The following is a 23,653-nucleotide window of genomic DNA, read 5'->3' on the forward strand; positions in this document are numbered from 1 at the left end:
AAAGGTGAAGTCAAAGTGGCTTGTGCTATCTCTTCTTATCTGTCTTCAACTCATTTAATTTTAATGGAAATTCTTTAATAGAGTCTGGGCGCCGCATGGTCAAAGAGAGTCCATAGTAGTTAAGTAGAATGAATTGAGTCGCGTATTCCCAGAACGGAGCCTTTAAATGAAGGACTACAGCTCCCAGAATTCCGCTCGCAGAGTTCCAGAGTGCCTGCGCATGCGCAAATCCCTTGCACTTCTTTTTAAAAAACCTCCCCCACCCCACCTCTGCCCCGTCCCCCATTCTCTAGGCAGCAAAAGCGCTCGGATTCGGCGCGCCTGCCTGGTGCCCGCCCCCGCCCTCCCCTTCCTGTCCTAAGGTCTGCCCGCTAGGGGCGCGCGCAGTGCCCGGCAGACGGCTGGGGGCGTCGGTGGCTGACCGCGGGTCGCGTGGCGGAGCGTGGTTGCTAGGGACACCTGAGGTCGCCCGCTCGCCCAGCAGGCGCAGCGAGGAAGCAGCGCGGAGCCGGAGCCTAGCCGAGGTGAAGCAGGGTACCCTAGGTGAGTGTGGCCGCGGAGCTGGACCCCGACCCAGGCCGACCGCTCCCTCTTGCCTCGGCCCCGGCCTTTGGCACGGCCCCTAGCCCCGCTTCCGGTTCGCCACTTCGTCATTCTCCAGTGAGGCCGGGACCGCGGCCTCCTCCCCGGCCCGCTCCCGAGCCCTCTTCGTCAGCCGCCACGCGGGGAGAACTTAGTTGGCTTCTCGGGCGGCCCGAGCCCCGCAGCCTACTTGGTCCTGGCTCCAGCGTCCTCTTTCCCGCCGCGCTGCTGTTTAAATTCTGGCTTGGGTTTGGAGCCCAGGCTCTTCTCAAGGCCTGCTTTTCCTCGACCCCACTTTGAGAGTTACTTCCATAAACATTTCCCTAGAGTCCAAGCAGGAGCTGTGATCCTATGTAATTTACTCATTTATCCAGCCATTTCTTCATTTAATCATTTACAAACAGTTTTTATAAACATCGACAAATAGGTAATGAGCAAAGCCACTAGGAAATTTTCCTAGGGAGGGTACATTGTCGAGCAAGACAAACATGTTTTCAGGAGTTTACGAAACGGGGAATTTTTAATCAAGTAAGTATTTGCCATACTGTGGTATGTGCTGTGATAGAAATGGAGCGTTTAACCGAGACTTGTTTGGAGAAGTACGTCACCCCACCTCCAGTCTTTACCAGTTCTGAATCTTAATCCTTATTTGAAACCCATTCGTTAGGGAGTTATGTTGGATATTCCAAATCTCTTACTTAATTTCAGCGCCTGTTTATTTGGCCAATCTGCAGTAATCTGGAGGACCCTTTGAGAGAAGATACCTTCTGATTCCATGCTTTCTTTTGTTGCAATTAAGTACCAGGATTATTTGCATAAAACTTTCCCCTTTGTTGCCGGGAACATTACTGGTTACTTACTGATTGGACTCTAAGCCTGGCCTTAGAAGTTATCGAATGTTCTGTGGCAATGAAGAGGTGGGAAGACATTCAAGTTACAAAGTAGCTTTAGAAAGGATACAGTAAGGCCTGAAAAGAACAGCCCAGAGTTGTGTTTGTTGGGGGCCATTCTGTGACAGATGGCCCGAGGAACGTCAGTAGGGGTCACAAATGGTTTGGGGTGTCTTGCTAGATTAGAGCTGTATCCTCCAGAGTGGTGGTTTTTGAGCTGGGGTTTTTAGGGCCCGAGACTTTACATATAAACTTAAGTGAATCCATTTCCTGACTTGCAGTTTCTAAGAAAGTCCTAAAAGGAATGGGAGGGATGTATCTTTCACATATTGCAAATTTGTATGAGAAAGAAAAAAAAACTCCTTAAATGCCAAACTAGGAATACTCTGGAGATGTTGGTTAAGCTACCTTCTAAACCATAAATTCCTTCCTGTCTTTTCCTAGTACACACTGATGGCAGGGCTCATTGTTCTTTTTGTGGGTATTCTGAATTCAGAAGAATACAGCAGTTAAATGTGACTAGACCTTTTCTTTCTTATTTTATCCTTTCAGCCATCCGTTTTTTCTTTTCTTTTTTTTTAAATTTACTTAAATTAGAAACAATCTCATTTTACATATAAATCCCAGTTCCCTCTCCCTCCCATCCTCTCCTACCCCCCTCCCCCCATTTCATCCCCCATCCACTCCCCAGGAACGGTGAGGCCTTCTATGAGGGATCATCAAAAAAAAATCTGTCAAGTCATTTGGGGCAGGACCTAGACCCTCTCCTGTGTATTTAGGCTAAGAGAGTATCCCTCCGTGGGAAACGGGCTCCTGAAGTTCGTTCGTGCATTAAGGATACATCCTGGTTCCACTCCCAAAGGCCCCATAGACTGCCCAGTGCTGCTAGCTGACTCCCATGTTCAGAGGGCCTGGTTTGGTCCTATGTTGGTTCCCCAGCTGTCAGACTGGGGTCCATGAGTTCCTACTTGTTCAGGTCAGGTATTTTCTGGGTTTCCCCAGCATGGTCTTGACCCCTTTGTTTGTAATTCCTCCCTCTCTGAAACTGGATTCCAGGTTTGGCTCAGTGCTTGGTTGTGGATCCCTGCCTCTGCCCTCATCAGCTACTGGATGGAGGCTCTAGGATGGCATTTAAAGTAGTCATCATTCTCATTATAGGGGACCATTTAAGGTAGACTCTCCACTATTGCTTAGGTTCCTAGTTGGGGTCATCCTTGTGGATCTCTGTACAATTCCCTGGTGCCAGATTTCTCTTTAAACCTATAGTGTCTCCCTCTATTGATGTCTCTTTTCTTTCTCTCCTCTATTCCTCTCCCCACTCAATCTTCCTGATCCCTCATGTTCTCCTCCCCCCTCTTCTTCTCCCTTCCTCTTTCTCCTGTCTCCCTCTCCCTACCCATTGGGGTTTTTTTTTTTTTTTCAAGACAGAGTTTCTCTGTAGCCCTGGCTATCTTGGAACTTGCTTTGTAGACCAGGCTAGCCTTGAATCAGGAGATCCACCTGCCTCTGCCTCTGAAGTGCTAAGATTAAAGGCGTGTACCACCACCACCTGGCTGTGATTTCTTTTTTTTTTTTTTTTTTTTTTTTCTTTTTCTTTTTCTTTTTCTAAATAGCCCAGACTGGCCTTGAATTCACTGTATATATAGTTCAGGGTGATCTTGAACTCTAGTGTTGTAATTTTGGGTGTGAGTTACTGGGTCTAGCTTGGAATACACAATTTAAAAAATGCTTATGGGAAGAAACGAGTAAAATCATAAGTATTTTCTGCTGGGTGGTGGTGGTGCACACCTTTAGTCCTAGCACTTGGGAGGCAGAGGCAGGGGGATCTCTGTGAGTTCGAGGCCAGCCCGGTGTACAAAGCTACACAGAGAAACCCTGTCTTGAAAAACAAACAAACAAACAAACAAAATCATAAGTATATTCTATGTAAAAATAAAAAGGAAAATAACATTATGTTTGTGTCTAAGAGTACAGAAGGCTGGTGGGTAGGTTGACTAAGGATTTCAGACTAGAGCTAAGTGATACAGTCTAGAAATGATATAGTTTAGGGATCGTTCGTTTTCTCTCCCAGGTAAAGAATTAAAAGGCAGGAAAAATCTGAAGTGAAACAGGTAGAAGCATAGGAATCTCAAGCACCAAAAAAAGATTGTCAGTTAAAGGAAGTTGTTTATCGGGGTGAGGAAGCATGCACACACACACATCGAAAAAAAACTCTGCAAAACAGAGTAAAAAATTCAGTCTCCTTGATTTTAAAGCCCCTGAAGAGTCATCCCTATTTTAGGATTGGTCAGTTGAAGACAGGATGGTTGGTTAGTCCACAACAGTTGTGTGACATGTCCAAATCAGGCCTGCCAACTTGTTGAGCCAGTCTGTCAGCAGGGGCCATGGCAGCTTTTTTTTCCCTCAAGGCTGGAAGTTGAAGAAGCTGCCATCTTAGAAATTGGCCATCTTTCTGCCTACCAAGGAGTCTGTCTAGCTCCTGGTCTCTCATAAGGAGCCAGTGAGAAAGTAACAGTTCTGAGATAGTGAAGATTTTTCTGGTTGGTACTGTGGGAATGCAGTTTAGAAAGATACTAAATCTGGCAGAATGGACGATCTGGTGGCAGAATGATGCAGAAAGTTGGGCAAGGATTAGAGTGGAGTGATCAAGGTTTCCAACTTTAGTGACCACATGGGTCAGAAAACTGTTAAGAGCTACTAAGAGCCACAGCTGTGAAGGGCAAGATTAGAGTTACACTGGGAGCAGATTCGTTCACAACACATCCAAGAAGGGCCCAGGAAGCCATTTTGTAGGTCTAGAGCTCTTCAGGAGTGTAGGAGCTGGCTGTAGTTGGGGAATTAAAGAGGGTTGCTTGGGAGAGTGGCAATGAAGATTGCAGTGTCCCTACTGTGTTTACTGTGTGCCAAGCAAGGTGAGCATGGGAAAGGAAGACAAGTGTGGAAAACCATGGATATGTGTGGATGGAAACCCATCACTATTAGGAAAGTTACAGGATGTATTCCATACTTAGGATCTGGAGTTGGGTTTAATTTCCCCACCAGACTCTATGGCCTTGGAATAGTTTGATCATTAGCTCCCTGGATTTTAGTTTGGGATCAGATGCTCTGATCTGCCAGTGAAGTACAGAGAAAGATGTTTTGTTTTTTTTTTAATCTCCACCACCCTGAACTTTTCACCTTTTCTGTGAGACCTGGGAACTGACAATGCTAATTTCTCTTGGGCCCTGAAATACAAAGAACCTTGTCCTTTAGAAGCCTGGATGTCCTGGACAGGCTTTTTTTTGCATTTTGATTTCTTACACATTTCAGAAAGCTCTTTGAATTTTCTGACCTTCACATAGTGTGTGTGTGTGTGTGTGTGTGTGTGTGTGTGTGTGTGTGTGTATGTGTGTATGTGTGTATGTGTGTATACACGTATAGTAGAGATTGTACCTAGGGAGTTATGTTTATCACGGATTTGTATCCCTAGACCATGATGATGATCTTTGTTTTTTTTTTTTGAGACAGGTCTCATTATGTACCCCTAGCCATATGGAACTTGATATGTAGACCAGGCTTGCCTTTATTCCACCTGCTTCTGCCTCTCAAGTGCTGGAATTACAGGCTTGTTCCACTATACATGGTGTTGATTTTTTTGTAATGTAGGAGGTATATCTCAAATTTACCATATTATAGAAACTGAAATTTACTTCATTTGGAAAAATTGATAGGTCCATTATTGGCATGTTATGGTTAATATAAATGAATGTTTTTAAATGAAAATCTTTTTTTTTTTAGAGATTTTATTTATTTACTGTGTATACAACATTCTGTTTCCATGTATATCTGCACACCAGAAGAGGGTACCAGATCTTATAACCGATGGCTGTGAGCCACCATGTGGTTGCTGGGAATTGAACTCAGGATCCCTGGAAGAGGAATCAGTGCTCTTAATCTCTGAACCATCTCTCCAGCCCCCGAAAATCGTTTTTGGGAAAGAATTGGGTGTTTCTTTTTTAGATTAAGAAAAGATAACTGGATTTTCATACTTATTTCCTCACTCAGTTCTATTTTGGTATGTTAGTTTTTGACTTAAGAAAATTTAGGAGACCTACGAGAATGAGAAGGGAAGAAGAGGAAGGATGCAGAGGTCATGAGGGAGCAGAAAAGTTGAGTCAGGTGAAGAATAGAAGAAAGGATATGTGATAGGTAGGGTTTTAGTTGGGGGGGTGGTAGAGGAGGACGGGAGGGAGAAGGGGACTGGGATTGTCATGTAAAACAATCCTGTTTCTAATTAAAAAAAAGTCCCCCAAGTTTCCAGCTTGCTTAAAAAATAATATAGATACACAACTACTTAATAAAACAATTTTTTAAATGTGTAAAAAAAAAAAAAAGAAAATTTAGGAGAAAGGCTTAGTGGTTAAGAGCACTGGCTCTTCCACAGAACCAGGCTCACTGCTGATTATACAGTTTCTCTGGACTCTTTGGGCATTGCATCCTTGTAAGCAGACATAGATGCAGACAAAATACTTATACACATAAAACAACAACAAAAGTTAGGAAGAGAATTTGGCCTCAGATGGTTAGAAGGGCCTGAAACACAAGGAGTTTGTGGGTATTTTACTTTGTTATTGTATAAAAGAAGGATCAATTTTTGGTTGGTAGGGTTTCATTATTTGGTTGTCCAGAGTTGAGGTTTCACTAGGTAGCTCAGATTCTTCTAGATTTTACTACATAATTTTCATAAGTGTGGGATAACCACAGGTGTGTACCACCACAACAGTTTGAATGTATTCTTGACTCCATGACATCATGTGATAGGCACTGATTGAGTTATACAGTTCTTCCAAATGTCATGTTTTCTTATACAGTATAAAAAGAAAATCATATTTGAAAGTAGCCATGATGGCAATATTAGGACTATTAATCCCAGAATCTGAGAAGCTGGGGCAAGAGGACTATAAATTTGAGACCAACCTGTACTACCTCGTAAGACCTTGTCTGAAGACACCAAAAGTGGGCCACTGAGATGGCTCATCAGCTAAAGGCACTTGCTACCAAGTGATGACCTGGGTTCAATCCTTGGAACCCACATAATGGAAGGAGAGAAGAGTCATGAAAGTTGTCCTTTGGCCTCCACATTATACTGTGACACTCATGTGCACATATACTCAAATAAAAACATGCTAAAAATTTATATAAAGTAAAATTAAAAGTCATTTGTAATAGCATCACAATTTCCAGAAAAGCAGTCATGCTTCAAGTGGTGGATATAGTTTTGCCAAAATTCTGATTTTTCTCTTGGAAGCTCAGATTTTGTCATTGGCAACAAGTACTGTCAGCTGTTTAACTTGAAGTGACAGGCTTTACTCTGTTTCATTTTCCAGAAGTGTTTGCCAGTTACCAAAGTCTGAACGACTTTGTTGCTTATGTCATTCATCCTTTCAAGTAAACATGGTGTTCTACAGAAAAATCTGGCAGTTCAATCACACAATTGTTTTGCTTAGAGAGATGGTCATCTGTATGCAGCTTAAGTGGTTCTATGTTGTGTTTTGGTTTGTATTGTCTCATGTAGCTTGGGCTGTCCTGAAACTCATGTGGTTGAGAATAGCCTTAAACTCCTAGTGCTAGGGTTACAGACTTGTACTACTACGCCCACTCATGTATCTTAAGGCTCCTTTTCACCATATCACCCAGGTGCTGGCTGCGGTTTGAAACTAGACTTTCCATCTTGCTGGGCAAGTGCTGTCCAAGTGCTATACCCTCAGATCCTTCTTGTTTTGTCACATAGACTATTTAAAACTTTTTAAAAATATATATTGCTGTAGTATGAAGTAAACTTGGCATTCTTTCAGTGTGTTGCCAGCTAATATACATCCTGTGGAAGAATCTAAGCAGCCAATGTCTTGAGTTGGGTCAGGGTGGCTGTGGCTTTACTCATCACTGCTTTTCTTGTACCGTCAGTGGAAAGGTCAGCACAGTAGAAAAGGCAAATGCCCTCTTATTTCTGGTATACAAAACAGTTCTGACCTGTAGAACCTCTGAAAGAGTCTCTGGGCTCCCTCAGATTCTGTGAACCATCCTTTGAGGACTGCTGTTGACCTGAGGAAGGAGCTGTTTGTGGAAACTGATAAAAATCAAAACTTCAGAAGAGCTAGTCACCTGGCCATCTAAAGCTTCAGCTGTTTTCACTTGTCAGTCAGTAATCTGTAGCTTTACCCTCTTGGGTCTAGCTGTTGTGATCTGTATTTGTTTCTTGGTTTACTCTTTCATTGTGCAATCCTGCATTGTGCTCTGCTTCACTTATCTTCACTTGTAGTAATACTGACCTTCCCTTTCATAAAAGCCAGAGTTTGACCTTCTGTGTGACTTCTAGAAATACATTTTGACTGGACCTAGAGAGATGGCTCAGTGGCTGAGAGCTTATCACTGCAAGTGCAAAGGACCTGCCTTCAGTTCTCACCATCCATATTGGGTCACTCACAACTGCCTGTAACTCCAGCTCCAAGGACCTCTGGGGGTACTTGCACTGATGTGCATATATTCTTGAATACCAACACACACACAATGAGAACTAAAAATAAATCCTAAAAAATTATTAAATTCATTGCTTTCTAACTTACTGTAGGGAGCTAGAGCTTGGGATTTATCATGTCAGAGGAAGTGGGTTTGATTCCTTCACTCAGCCCTGCCTGTCCATTGTCGGGTGAGTTATTTACATCCCATCAAGGGATGTTGTCAGGAGCCTTGTGGATTGTATATAGATAATGAACCATTTCCAGTGTCCCAGATTCCGTAGGTGACCTACAGAAATACCTAGATGGAGGAGGTAAAGGAAACTACAGATCTCAGTGCCACATCCAAGATAATGATTTAATCAGTGCATAATGAATAATTGCTTTCTGTAGGAATAGATGCTTGTTCAAATTTAGCTGGATCTGGTCCCTAGAGACTTGATGGTTTTGAGACAGCATAGGTTCTTCGGCATAGGCTACTAATTGTTCTCACTTAAGGAAACAAGACAGAAGTATCCTTGCAGATTGGACAGCATAGGCACTTGGATGCACACACACTAACACCAAAAAGAAAGAGGGGATTCTAAGGAGAGGTTAAGTATAGAAGTAGAGAATTCAGCTGGTGACAGATGATGGTGACTTTTTTAAAGTAGTGACTGGAGATAGGGACCAATTAATTAAAAAACCTAATTTGAGTGGAGCGCATGCCTTTAGTTCCAGCACTCAGGAGGCAGAGGCATGCCGATTTCTTGAGATTGAGGCCAGCCAGACTGTTACACAGAGAAAGCCTGTTTTGGGGGAAAAGAAAAGAAAAAAAAAAAAAAAAAAAAAAAAAAACTCCAACAAACTTTCTTTGAAGCTGGAAATAGAGTCCGAATCCGTTAGGACCAAGTCCTCATTATTCCTGGCAAGCTGTAAATTTCTATGTTATGATTTCTGTTCTGGAGCCTGAGACCCTCTCTTTCCCCTAGATTTTTTGTTTTGTTTTTCTTAGAGTGGTTCATTCACCATGTAGCCCAGGCCTCAAACTAATGCTGTTCCTGGCACAGCCTCAAGAGTGCTGAAATTATGTGTCATTGCCACCATACCTGTTTTGGAATTTTAGTATATTAAAGTCATAATATGGAATATCATGATTTTGGAATATCAGCTTATTTCCTGCCCCTGATACTAATTAAAGTTTAATTGGGCAGGGGAGAAGGATTGATTCATTCTGGTGTCATTGCTACTCCTCTCTTGTCCTCTAGTGTGACTTTTCTAAAATTGGACATTCCCATCTACTTTCAAAGAGATTAAAAGATAATTTGTTCCTTCTTGAATGACAGTGGCTATAGAAACCCTTGAATTTCCCACAGTGCCTCCTTTGTTTCATTCTTTCTAGCACCAGAGACTGTATCTCAGCCTCTCAGGTTCCTGCTTCTCAGCTGTGGATGGTACCTGGTATCTCTGCTGAGGACAAGACTTGGGTTTTGTGGGCAGTGAGCTTTCTATGGAGAATCAGGAGAATCATGGCATTCTTCAGGCTACAAAGGTCCCAATTCCATAGCGTATTGACTGGCTCTAGAAAGTGCTTTGTTAAGCTTCATCTGCCAGTCCCTGGTGTTTGCCGCCTCCTCTGAGTTGCCTTGAACCAGAGTTTGCAAATTTACTGGCAGGTGGATTTAAAACAGTTACATTTAAAAGACTTCTCATATGGGCATGTGACCTTACTCTGTACCTTAGAGCATGGCAGGTGGATTCCTGTTTATCCTGTTGTAGGTAGTGGGGTGTGCATGAACATGAACATCCTGTGGCATCAACGTCATTTGTTAAAAAGATGATCCCTTTCTCATGAAATTGCCGAGGCAACTTTTAATTGGCCAGAATGTGGTTTATTTCTGGACTCTATTGTGTCCTATTGGCCTACATGTCTATTTCTTAATAGTAGTGTCATAGCCTTGTTCTAAATTGTGAAATTAGGCAGAGTAAGTCTTCTAGCTGTTATGTCTCCTGTTCCAAACCTGTTATATTTGTATATAGATTTTCATATCCACTTGTCATTGTCTTCAGAAAAGCCTTCTGGAATTTTGGTAATTACATTTACAGTCTGGAGAGATGGCTCAGAGGTTAAGAGCACTGGACTGCTCTTCCAGAGGTCCTGAGTTCAATTCCCAGCAACCACATGGTGGCTCACAACCATCTACCATGAGATCTGGTGCCCTCTTCTGGTGTGCAGGCAAATATGCAAACAGAACACTGTATATATAATAAAAATAAGCAAATAAATTTTTAAAAAGGTTTAAAAAATTACATTTATTCTGTATCAGTCAGAAAGAATTGCCAACTTCATAGACTTCTGATTGATTCATGAGCATGTTGTCTCTTTGTATGTATACATCTCTAATATCTTTTAGCAGTGTCTATTTTTCACTGCACAGGTCTATATGTTTTATTGTTAAAGTTATTCCTAAGGTAGGGGACATTGATAGACACCTGTAGTCTTTACTCAGGAGACAACAGCAGAAGACTGGCTTGAGCCCAGGAGTTTGAACCTAGCCTGAGAAACACAGCAAGACCCTTTGCCAACCTAAAAGTAGCCTACCAAACCCAAACAGGAACCTAAGTGATTTAGTTCTTTTTTTTTTAAAGATTATTATTATTATTATTATTATTATTATTATTATTATTATTATTATATACAGTCTTCTGCCTGCATGCCAGCAGAGGGAACCAGATCTCACTCAAGGTGGTTGTGAGCCACCATGTGGTTGCTGGGAATTGAACTCAGGACCTCTGGAAGAACAGTCAGTGCTCTTAGCCTCTGAGCCATCTCTCCAGCCTGATTTAGTTCTTTCTGATGATACTGTAAATGGAACTGTTGATTTGCTCATGCAATGCTAAAGATTACACCCAGGGACTGTGCATTACTGACTGCTCTACTGTGGAGCTGTGGCCAGTCTTGGTTTGGTTTGGTTTGGTTTTTGCAGACAGGGTCTGATATACTCAGATTGGCCTCATACTGAGAATAATCTTTTAAAAGAATTTTTTTTTAGATTTATTAATTTTGTTATTTTATGTGTATGATTGTTTTGCCTGAATGTATGTATGTGTGCCATGTGCATGTCTGGTACCCACAAAGGTCAGAAGAGGGAGTGAGATATCCTGGACTGGAGTTAAAAATAGTTGTGAGCTGCTGTGTGGGTTCTGGGAATGGAAACTAGTTTCCCACAAGAAGTGCTTTTAACTGCTGAGCTAACTCCCCAGCCAGAGAATAATCTTGAATTCCAGATCCTCCTACCTCCATCTATGATTACAGTTCTGGTCCACTCTACATTTATGTGGTACTGCAGATTGAACCTAGGGTTTCTTTAATGCTAGGCAAGTACTCTACCAACTGATTCCCCACCAGACCATTTTCTTGAGTTTGAGAGAAAAAAACAACAGGATAGGCAAGCTATAAATCTCAGCAGCTGCTGAAGGAAGAGCTATAGGCATGCCTTTTCAGTTAGAATCCAAGAAAGCAGGCAGGTTTATCAATGGAGGTGGACAAGGAGCTGCATGGGGTGAGGCTGAGGTTTTTGTTTGATTATGTGGGGCTGGGGAGGTGGTTCAGTGGGTAAAAGCACTTGTCATGAAAGTGTGAGCCTCTGAGTTTGGATTCTTAGAATCCACACATAGGCCAGGAGCAGTAGCTCAAGTTTCTGCAGTCACATGTCTCTGTGGGGAGAAAGAAAGCAAAGACAAGAGACTCCCTGGGGCCTTGCAGGTAGCTAATCTGGCATATGCAGCAAAAACCCAGGAGCTCTTGTTTTGTTTGTATTTATTTATTTGGTTTTTTGAGACAGGGTTTCTCTGTGTAGCTTTGGAGCCTATCCTGGCACTCGATCTGGAGACCAGGCTGGCCTCGAACTCACAGAGATCCCCTGCCTCTGCTTCCCGAGTGCTGGGATTAAAGGCGTGCGCCACCACCGCCCGATGAGCTCTTGTTTTAAACAATGTTGAAGCTGACCTACATGCACATAAACAAAAAAATGAATTAAAAATTTTTTAATTGTTTTTATGTATCAGTCTTGTACCTTCTAGTCTTACGAAACTTGCTTCTTCATTCTAGTAGGTTTTCTTTTGTAGACTTTTTGGAATTTTATAGATTTCTTAGGACTTTGTGGTACCCCCTCTCCTTTTCTTTTTGTTTGTTTCTCAAGATAGGGTTTCTCTTTGTAACTTCCGTGGCTGTCTTGGAACTCACTCTGTGTTGCATACTGTTTAACTATGCAAAGATGTGTTGTATTTGTTTATGCAAAGATGTGTTACATTTGTCTAACCATGTAAAGATGTGTTGCATTTGTTTAATTATGCAAAGATGTGATGCTGTTTTACCTTGCCTGCCTAAGGTACCTGATTGGTCTAATAAAAAGCTCAGGCTGGAGGAATGGCTCAGAGGTTATGAGCACTGGCTGCTCTTCCAGAGGACCCTGGTTTAATTCCCAGCACCCACATGGCAGCTTACAGCTGTCTGTAACCTCACACAGACATCAGACATAGGCCAGGAGACACTTGGGCAAAATACTAATGTACATAAAATACAAATACATAAATTAAAAAAAAGCTGACTGGCCAATAGTGAGGGAAGAAAGAAAAGGAGGTATAAGCTGGACTTCCTGCAGGGAGAGTAAGTAGGAAGAGGAATTTAGGCTTGGGGAAGAAAGAAAAAAAAAAAAAAAACATCAGGGGCAGCTAGAAATGGAGGAAGTAGGAAAGTAGGATATATAGAATGAAAGGTAAAAGGCCCTGAGGTAAAACCTAGATGAATAGAAACAGGTTAAATTAAGAGAGCTAGTGGGATAAGCCTAAGCTAAACCTGAACATCCATAATTAATAAATAATAACTGTCTGTGTCTTTATTTGGGAGCTGGTTGGTGGCCCAAAGAAAATTCCAACTACAGCTCTGTAGACCAGGTTGGCCTCTAACCCTCTAACTCAGAGATCTGCCTGCCTCTGCCTCCTGAGTGCTGGGATTAAAGGTGTGCGCCACCGTTGCCTGGTTCCTTTGACTTCCTTTTGCCTTCCAGTACAAGTTGACTAACACTGATACATAGCCATCCTTGCCTCCTTCCCAGTGTTATTGAGAAGGCACCCACTATCTCAGTATTAGTTTGGTAGATGTTTTGGGATCTTTTGATGTCCGTCTCAGTTATAGAACAGTAACACTTTTTGGGTTACCCTTTTCTTTCCTTTTTGGTGGCACCAAATGTTCTAGGCCTGTCTCCTGTTTTTCCTGTCCCAGCCCTGGAATCCGCCACTTTTAGATGGCTCTGGCTCCTTTTATTAACAGATGGTGTTTAAAAACCAGAGTCTAGGAAGTAGTTGAATAAAAATTTCTTTTAAACTCCTTTATGCAGTGTTTCAGGAATCCTAAGTATCTAATTATAAAAGCCAGTAAGACCTAGAAGCAAGAGAACAGAAAGGGGTTTAGTTTACCACCCATCTTCTGGCATAATTGTTTTTTATTTTAAAATTTACACTTTATTTACTTATTGTGTGTATATGCACATGCATATACATGTCACGGTGTATATGAGAAGGTCAGAGGGCATCTTGAGGAAATTGTTTCTTCATGTGGGTATTGGGGTTGGAACTCAGGTCATCAGGCTTGGTGGCAAACACCTTTATTTCCTGAGGTATTTGGCCTTTCTGGTATGTTTTAATGGGAAACCATAATTACAGCTGAAGAGTCTAAGTACTAGTAGTATAATAAATCTCACAAATAGGTATTGTTTCTTTTTGTTTTGAGACAGTGTCTCACTTTGTAGCCCAGGCTGGCCTAGAACTTGAGACAGTACTCTTGCCTCAGCCTTCGAAGTCTAGGATTATGGGTCTGAGCTACTACCCTGACTAGCCCTAATGATGTCTTTATAAGAGAACATTGCTTTTCCTGGGTGAACTTTTAAAATTCCTAGTGGAACTATCATTGCCTATTTGTTGTATTTTTCTCCTTTCAGAGCAGCTTTTAAAAAGACTGATGGGAGGACTGAAGAAATGGCTCAGTGGTTAAGAGAACTGGCTGCTCTTCCAGAGGTTCTGAGTTCAATTCCCAGCAACCACATGGTGGCTCACAACCATCTGTAATGAGATCGGGTACTCTCTTCTGGCCTGCAGGAATATATGCAGTATATATAATAATTGAAAAAAAAAAAAAGGACTGATGTAGAAGACGGGATCTTTGGCCTAGTTGGCCTTTGATTGATGTGATAAAACACTATGATCAAAAGCAACTTAGGGATTAAAGGGCTTGTTTACAGTTATAGTTCATCCTGAAGGGAAGTCAGGACAACAGCTCAACTTGAACCTGGAGGCAGGAGCTGAAGCAGAGACCATAGAGGAGCGTTGCTTACTTTGCTGGCTTGTGTTCCATAGCTTGCTTGCTTAGCTACCCACAGTGGGCGGGATCCTCCCACATCAATCATTAATCAAGAACATGCCCTGCAGACTTGCCTACAGGCCAGTCTGATGGAGGTATTTTTCTCAATTTAGGGTTCCTCTTGACTTTAACTTGTGTCAAGTTGACAAAAAACAAAATCAAACAAAAACAAGACAGGTATCAGTAGCAAAGAATAGTAACTCCCATACTGCCAGTGTTTTGTTGGTCAGGTACTGTGCTGGTCTAAAACTGACAACCATCTGCCTCTGCTAGGGTTATGGGTGTGTCATCATGGCCTTTGGTACACCATGCTTCTATGTTCTTTATGTGAATTTCAAATTTGGTTTCTGGGAACTACTTAGTAGGGTTATGGTTATTTCCTCTCTCCTGCTGAATACTGCAGAATACTCCCCAGAATACTGCAACTGTGAGGCCCAGCATTGAAAGTGACTAATTGCTGAGTACTGAATGTGATGAACTGCTGACCAGGACTCTGCTTGGCAGGAGCTCCTGTGAGGTGGTAGCTGCTAATGCAGCGTGGCTGGGAAAAGAATGAGTACCCTGGAGACTTCTGGAAAACTTCGCACAAGTAATGCGTGTTTTTGTTTGAAACGTCAGACAATGCAGGTGTCTTGAAGTAAATTACCAGATATCCCCCTCCCTTCCCCTGCCCAATCCTTCATCCCAGGATGACTCCACTAACAACTGAAGTGTGTATTCTTCCAGCCCTTTGGTTTTACACACATAGACTCAGATGCCCTGAAAGTTTTCCAGGGGAACTTTCCAAGAATTCTCTCAACTACTACTGTGGTCTTAGTTAACTTTTACTTTCCTTTTGGCTGGGCAGTTTCCCTTTTGGGCCTCCATGGAGGAACTTAGCCACAGAAACAGACTTGTGTTTTTTTAAACTTGAACTCCACAGGCAGTAGCGCAGTGTCTATACACCCTCCTCCTCTTAGAGCTCCTGATTTGTTCCCCAAGGATGATATATAGGGACAAGAATCATGCAATTTCATTGGCTCCATAAATGTTATGTTATTCAAACTGCTCTTTTCCAGGTGAGCTCAGTTTATTGGCTCCCTTAGTAAGTTCTTTGCAAGGAGCTGATAGGAGGGTCAGGCAGTGTTGGTTGGTCATTTGGTTATGGACAGAGATGATGAGTACAAATGCCTTTGTCTTTAAGGGGTGTGTGTGTGGTTTTAAAAGTATGAAAATAATAGTTTATGGAAAATTCTCTTTTTAAAATTTTAGTTTATGTGTATGGCTGTTTTGCCTGCGTGTATGTCCATATGAGCTTGGTACCTGTGGAGGCCAGAAGAAGGCAACAGATTCCCTGGAACTGGAGTCACAGATGGTTGTGGGCTTTTTTTTTTTTTTTTTTTTTTTTTCTGAGACAGGGTTTCTCTGTGTAGCTTTGGAGCCTATCCTGGCACTCACTCTGGAGACCAGGCTGGCCTCGAACTCACAGAGATCGCCTGCCTCTGCCTCCCGAGTGCTGGGATTAAAGGCGTGCACCACCAGTTGTGGGCTATCATTTGGGTGTTGGGAATTGAACTCTGGTCCTCTGGAAGAGCAACTAGTGCTTTTTAACCACTGAACCATCTCTCCAGCCTCAGAAAATTCTTTTTAATTTAATTATCAACTGTATTTGTGAAATTGATTTAAGTTGGCTACTTTTAAACATTTGTTTTATGTGTATCAGTTTGTCTACATGTATGTGTGTACACCATGTGCATGCTAAGATTTTTTCTTTTGGTGGGAGGGAGGTTTGCTTCTTTGTTTTGAGACAGGGTCTCACTATGTAGCTCTAGTTGGCTTGGAACAAACTATGCAGGCTGGCCTGGAATTTACAGAGCTGTACCTGGCTGGCTCTGCCTCCCAAGAGCTGAGATTAAAGACATGTGCTACCATGCCTGACTTAGAGCTCACTGTGTAGACCAGTCTATTCTTGAACTCGGAGAGCCATCTGCTTCCTGAATGCAGGGATCAAAGGCGTGCACTAACACACCTGGCTAAATTGGGTGTTTGTGAAGGAAGACTTCTACACTTCTACTAATGGTCTATGCATGGCCCTTCCACGTAGGTATCTTTTCTCCCTGTCCCCTTTCCCCCAGGGGCTCATCCTAATGTTTTGCTTAGGAGAAGGGCAGTCCAAGTCCATTCCCTGAGTCCTAACAGCATACAGACAAACAGAGTATGCCATCACAGCACACTTACAAATTTAAGGGGTAGGGGGTGCCGGGGGAAAAAGCTTGAGAAATGGCATTGCATGTAAAATCAAGAGACTTGAGGAGATGGGCTTAACCCAGCAGAAAGCTGCTTTGTGAGGGTATTTGCCTGTGTGGACTTTAACTCCATAGTGGAGCTCAGCACTTTTTGTTTTTGTTTTGTTTTATTAGAAGACAAGGTTTGTCTGTATAGTTCTGGATGTCCTGGAACTCACTGTGTAGACCAGGCTGGCCTCAAGCTCAGCGATCTGCCTGCTTCTATCCCCCATCCCCCTCTGCTCAGATTAAAGGTGTGTACCAATATATCCAGCTAGAACTCACCATTCTTGGTGTGTTAGCTTTTTGAAACTATTTTCAAACTGATTTGAAATAGTTTTATTTCCTCAAATTATTAGAATTTGGACCTGTTCAAACCTAAGCTTGACACATTCCTGTAGACGCTGGGCAGTGGTGGGGACACAGGCTGCTTGAATATTGTCATTAACTCTGCTTCCCATGACACTGAGTTTTGATTTCACTAGGAAATTCCACAAAGAGAAAGAAGTTGCTTTTAGCAAATATCATTTCCTTGTCTGAGTCGGAACTACTTGTGAATTAAAATCAGATTGAGGTACCTCTATGTGATACTGTTGTGGAGTGGCACTGTTTGTTCTTGGGAGCCATTGTCTGCAGAGTACATGACTGCAGATTTGTCTTTGTTTGGCACTTTGTGACACCGCCTTGTTAACCATCCCTAGATGTCTCTTATGAGCTGTGAAACTCTGTCATAATTAAAGAAACCATCTCACCTCCCTGGACCTATGTACAGGCACTTTTCTTAAAGACAAAGGCCTTCCTCTAGGTTGTTATCCTGTACAGCATGAAACTTATAAGAGAACAGAGGAAGTAGAAATGATTGTCTCAGAGACATGAGTATCTCATCAGATACTCATGATATCTTTTCTCAAGAGAAAAGAGTTCACCTACACTGGAGCTAACTCAGCTTGCCAGCTTGACACCATGTGGGAGCAAACTGCCCTTAGCCTTTGACTCTTTCTTAGTTGTATTAAAAGGCAAGCCAGGTGTAGTGGCACACACCTTTAATCCTGGATCTTGGGAAACAGGCAAGTAACATCTGAGCTAGAGGTTATCCTGGTTTACATATTGAGTTTCAAGCTCAAAGAGCAAACTATGTTCACTGTTCACAACACAGAGGATTACCTGGTGGCCTGCAGAGAAGGAAAAGTGAGTAGTATGTTCAGAAGGAAGGTCTCTTCATCCAGCTGTCTAGCTCTGAGGAAGTATGCAGTGATTTGACTGACAGCTGTGGGGGAAAGTGGGACTGTCTGTGGTAATGGTGAGAAATCTATGAAATACTCTTAGACACTTCACCCATGAAGCCTTGGACCAGAACTTATAAAAGCATAGAGGTAAATGGGGAGTCATTAGTGGAATTGCTTCTCAGGGGACATCAGCCTTAGGCTTTCTTTCCTTAGCTCTTATGTCCTATTGCTTTGGGTTATCTATTGTGTTGCATTGGTAGAGCAAGATGTGGGTTCCTGAAAAAAGTTGAATTGTGAGTCTTTTGAGTGTACCCAGCATTCATACACATGTACACATGTGCTGTCTTACAAAGTCATCGGTAGGGCTTAACTCTTTCAGTGTTAGCCTTCTCTATTTTATGTGTACAGGGTAAGTGTCCTCTAAACACTGTTTCCATCATTTGGACTTGAGTGGAGTTGCATTTTTTTTTTTTTAATCTCTTTTTGAGGATACTGACCTCAATACTGTTTATAACACTTACACTGTTTTTAGCTCACCACTGTTTTGTCGTGTTGTATGTTTTTGTATTCTTGAAAAGGACTCCCTGTAGGTCAGCATTTTTAGGAAAGGAGGGCAATGTCACATGACTTCTCCAGGCTCTTTGTTGGTATCTTCTCTCTAGTAAATTGTAGACAGAAATCTTGGATTTTGGACAATACTCTGATCAAAATATAAAATCTCCTATTTTTATATTTTTATATCATAAATGCAACTAGAACAAAAATTTCCTTTTCTCTAGCCCTCTTGCTAGGGATGTTAGGATTCCATCATCTGGAGTGACTAGAAAGGTGTTATTTCCCTCTGGCTGTGCTCATGCAGGCAGATTCACCTTTCCCCACATCTGTGAAAGCTAGAGAATGTTTTGTGAGTTCTATAGACAGTGACTATAGTCAAGCCCTACCGATGACTTTGTAAGACAGCACATGTGCTGAAGAAATTGTCAGACAAGGCTGGGGACATACTGCTTTAGGAAAAAATTTGAAAGAAGACACACAAGGCAAGTTCTCCACCTCAGAGCACACCAAACTACAGTCTGGGTCCTGGAGTGGAATGTGCTGTTCTCTTCTTGCTTCTCTGCCGCTCCCTTAGTTCTCTCTCCCATTATGGGTACAGAGGATAAAGTCACTGTAAGTAAGATAGTGTTGGTGTTTACTTCAGTTCTTGTTTCTGATCAGTATAAGGATTGGAATTTTAGTCTGAATGGTTGACAAGATTCTTGAAGAGTTGAAATTACTGTCTCTGTTCAAACAAATTTCAAGGTAGCTGGGAGATTTTCTGTTTCTCTCTGAATTCGTCTTGTTAAAAAAAAAAAAAAGAGGGGGCGGAACCAGGGTAAAGACTGTTGAGCTGGAGTACAGAAAAATAGAGCACATGCATTTTTGGATACCTTTGAGCTTTCTGTATGAGTTGAGAGGCGAGAACAGGCTGGTCTTTGCCACTTCCAGAGCTGCCATATTTGGTACAGAAAGTAGCCATTCAGGTGTAGTCTGGGATGGTGATAAATAGTTACTTAAAAAAAAAAAATGCCTTAACTTTTTTCTTTGATAGTTCCATATATGTGTGTGTGTGTGTGTGTGTGTGTGTGTTGATCATATCCACCCACAACTACTACTTTTTGGAGAGAGGCAGCTTTCTGAGAGTATGGACACATGAGCAGCCTCATACTAGTGGACCCTTGCAGTCTTAGTCCTTGATAAAGCTAGATTTGATCCTAGGAAGGCCTCCAGAAGCTCTCTGGAAATGTGTTCTCCCTGGACCCCAATGATGACCAAGACTGGTCACTAAAGTGGAAGCAAGACCCTACTACTTCCGTAGCATAGGACCCATCCTTACAAGCCAGCAGCATTTCCAATCATTTCTCTCCCTGCAGGCTGACGGATTCAAGTATGCAGCTGGTGCTAGAGGTGTGTGGCACCTTACCTGAGCCAGGCCATGAGGCCATGTTGCCATGATGTGGGCCCCTCATGGCCTCAGCAGGAACAGAGCACTACAATATTGGCCTGCGCCGAGGAAACAGCTTCAAGCAGAGACGTCCCTCAGGCACAGTGTCTGCTTCATCACCTGAAAAACCCTCGGAAGTCAAAGTCTGGTCTCAGGCCCATCAGCAGGTGAAGCCAATCTGGAAACTGGAAAGGAAGCACGTAGGCACACTGTCAGCAGGGCTGGGCACCAGTCTCTTGGGAGTCCAACCCCAGCCAGCCTATTTCTTTTGCCCTAGCACTTTATGTAACTCTGGGACCACAGCTGTCATTGCAGGCCACAGCAATCCCTGTTACCTGCAATCTCTCCCTGACTTGTTCAACAATACTCTGCTGTACCGCCGCACCAACGTGAGGCAAAAACCATACCAGCAACTGGAATCTTTCTGCTTGCGCTCCAGCCCATCAGAGAAAAGATCTTTTTCTTTCTCTCAGAAGGGTATCCCTGTCAGTGTCACTGCCAATAAAGTCACATCTTCTACAGTCTTCCCCATGGCTCAACCCATGGCATCTTCACCCACTGATCCATACCTCTCACTGGCAGCAGCTGGGGAGAATCCTTCAAGGAAGAGCCTGTCCTCTGCCATCTCAGGGAAGATTGCATCTCCACTGTCTTCCTACAAGCCCATGCTGAACAACAACTCCTTCATGAGGCCAAATAGCACTAAAGTGCCCTTATCACAAGCCACAGATGGCCTGAAGCCAGTATCCTCACCCAAGATCCAGCCTGTCTCCTGGCATCATTCAGGGGGTACTGGAGACTGTGTACCTCAGCCTGGTGACCATAAGGTACCCCAAAGCATTGGCACTATCTTAGATGATTCCACTGCCCCTGACACCCCATCTACCCCTAGCACCCTCAACATATCCACAGCCAGTGTTCCCTCTTCCCAGTGCAGTCAGAGTAACTTTAGGATGGAGGCACATCCCTGTGGCCTGGATGAAAACCTGGATTCCCACAGTGCTACTAAAGAGGTGCATTTCACTGAAGCTGTGAGGAAATTGACTGCAAAAGGCTTTGAGAAGATGCCACGGCAAGGCTACCAGTTTGAACAGGCTTGTTTTGTGAACCCCAGCTTCCAGTGGGGTCTTCTCAACAGAAGCAGGCGGTGGAAACCTCTGATGGGCCAACGGTTTCCTCAGGAAGATACTGGATTAGACAGTGAGATCCTTCCTGGTGCCTCCGACACCTTGGGGTTGGACAGTACAGTCTTTTGTACCAAAAGGATCAGCATTCACCTCCTGGCCTCACATGTTCATGGGCTCAACCCCAGCCCTACCTGTGGGTCTGTAGTTGACCCCCAATCATTTGGAGAAGACAGAACTCCTGTTCCCCCTTCTTCCCTCCAGCCTCTTGATGTAGCCGAAGTGGCCACTCGCCTTTCTTCTGTCCATCTTGGCCAGCCTGAGAAGGAGCCTGAGGAAGCCAAGGAGCTGAGCTCATGTCCTATAAGTCGTTGGTAAGTTGCACCCTGTCTTTGGTTCATTTAGAGCAATACAGTAGTTACAGCATAATCTGGGGGCACTGCCACCCTCGATCTCTATAATTGGCTTTATTTTTAGCTGTCCTACAAGTTCTAGTTTTTACTCTAACATAGGGATTCATTTTAAGGTGGGGAAGGAAAACTAGCTCACAGACTAAATAAATCATTTATTTACTGTTGTCTTTGGCTGCTTTCTTGCTACAACAGTAGAGTTGGGAAGTTGTGACTGAATGACCTACAAAACTGAAGATATTTATTGATAGTTCCTTTGGAGAGTTCACCCATCCCTGTTTTAGGTTATTACCAGGGGAGAAGTAACACATCTTAGGGTCTGTGACTTTTCTGCTTACTCCAAACCAAATTGCATTTCCATGCATTCCTGGTATGACAGCAATTCAGAGTTGAAGATATAGACATAGTTGGTTCCTTCTCTTACGTCTTGTTACTGTTCTAGAACTTTGATCCACCAAGGCCTTCTGAGTTCCCAGCGAGCATACCAAGGAAATATAAATTACCAGATACTCACTGATGACTTTTGTATGCAGAATTTTAAACTTACATACTGTTAAGAGACTTCAGCGAAAATGATATGCAGTTGAGAGGTATAAAGCTGAGGAACTGTGGCTGGACCTAAATTTGAAGGACCTGAGAAATAGTTTATGAGGTCCAAGCAAGAGATAACAGATTAGTGATGAGGAGACAGTGAAGAAATGAGACTCCAGTGTGATGTCTTTTTATGGAGTTGGCTTGGGTGGAGGCATGATTCTTTTCTTTCAGTTCAGCTACTGACCTACGGCCAAACCAGGTGGAGCCTGAAGATACAGAAGATGAACTAGGAGATGGTTTGGAAGATTGCTGCAGTCATGGTGAAAATGAAGAAGAGGAGGGTAAGTAAAGAATCCTTTTGCCTCTAACTATGGGGTTTGGTCACTATCCACTAGGGAAGAGGGATGATAGTGTGTGCCAGGCTTGACTGGCATTATCCTGAATCAGTCATTTGCTTTGGGGGCCTAACTTAGGAGTTTGTGAGGAACTTTGGTCTCTGTCCCACTGGTCTTGGCTCCTCTCATCTGTTAAGTTCAAGGAATGCAGTGCAGAACAGAGGCGGTGCTCATTGCTCCCCCCCAAGAAGGACTGACAACCAGGATATTACAGAAATAGTTGCCTGGGCTTGACGAGGGCGCACATGCAGCACCGTCTTTTAGTGAGGATTTCTCTGTTCTTCCTCTACAGGAAACTCAGAGTGCTCTTCCTTAAGTATTATCTCCCCCAGTGAGTCGGTGGCAATAATATCTCGGTGAGTGCTATGCATATCATTGGCAGATGCTCATTTCTTAAACTTGAAATTTGTATTGACCTTATCCTAACTGGCCCTGAGAACCTTAATTCATTCTCACCAAGTTTCTGGTTTGTTTTTGTGTACAGCTATAGTTTAAGAAGTGTTTGTTTTGATTTTTTTGAGACAGGGTTGTTACATAGCCCTGGCTGCCCTGGAACTTTCTATGTAGATCAGGCTGTCCTTGAACTCACAGAGATCTCTGCCTGAATGCTATGATTAATGGTGTGCACATTATGTCCTGCCATTTAAGTCCTTGTATAGAGCAAATACTTTGGAATGCTATGTCAAGAGATAGTGAAAGCCTTCTATTCTGTAAGAGGCTTTTAGAACTTGTTTAAGTGCTCTTATTTCAAACACATTTGGACCAAACAGTGGCTCAGAAAGTAAAGGTGCTTGCTTCCAAGCCTGACAACTGGAGTTCAATCCCTGGAACCCACATGTTGGGAGAACAGAACCAATCTCCTCCCCCAAAATTTTCTGTCATTTACATATACACTGAAGCATGTGTGCATCTCCCAATATATATACACACAAATAAATAAAAGTTACAAAAATTAAAAATAAGCAAAAAGGCACTTGTGTTAGTTATGGTTTTTATTGCTATGATAAAACACCAAAAGCAACTTGGGGAAAGGGAGGTTTGTGTCATGTCAGCTACAGTTCCACATCATAGTCCATCATGAAGTTAAGTCAGAGCAGGAACTCAAGTCACAAACTGAAACAGAAGCCATGGAGGAACACATCTTACCTGGCTTATTTCTCCAGGCTTTCTCAGCTCGCTTTCTTCGATAGCCCAGGCCCACCTGCCCAGGGATGGCTAGCTGGGTCTTTTCCCGTCAGTCATTAACCAGAATCCCACAGACTTGTCTACAGGCCAGTCCTACAGAGGCCTATTCCCAGTTAAGGTTCTTTCTTCCCAGATGTAGCTAGATTTGTGTCAGTGTGACAGTTTTATCAC

General features: G+C 42.9%; 1 protein-coding gene across 5 annotated transcripts in view; it reads left to right on the plus strand.

Annotated features, from left to right (window-relative positions):
• Window positions 1–361: 361 nt before the first annotated feature.
• Window positions 362–23,653, plus strand: part of Ttll4 (tubulin tyrosine ligase like 4) — a 44,049-nt gene continuing 20,757 nt past the window's right edge. For 2 of the 5 annotated variants that reach the window (XM_027397245.2, XM_027397244.2), the window contains exons 1-4: window positions 362–543; window positions 19,764–21,332; window positions 22,134–22,243; window positions 22,590–22,653. In XM_027397245.2, the coding sequence (XP_027253046.1) occupies window positions 19,858–21,332; window positions 22,134–22,243; window positions 22,590–22,653 (1,649 nt within the window). In that variant the 5' untranslated portion in view covers window positions 362–543; window positions 19,764–19,857. The remainder of the gene's footprint in view (window positions 544–19,763; window positions 21,333–22,133; window positions 22,244–22,589; window positions 22,654–23,653) is intronic. The other 3 variants (XM_027397246.2, XM_035441040.1, XM_027397243.2) reach the window with 3 other exon arrangements.

The sequence above is a fragment of the Cricetulus griseus genome, chromosome 2 (assembly GCF_003668045.3).
Source record: "Cricetulus griseus strain 17A/GY chromosome 2, alternate assembly CriGri-PICRH-1.0, whole genome shotgun sequence".
Lineage (NCBI taxonomy): Eukaryota > Metazoa > Chordata > Mammalia > Rodentia > Cricetidae > Cricetulus > Cricetulus griseus.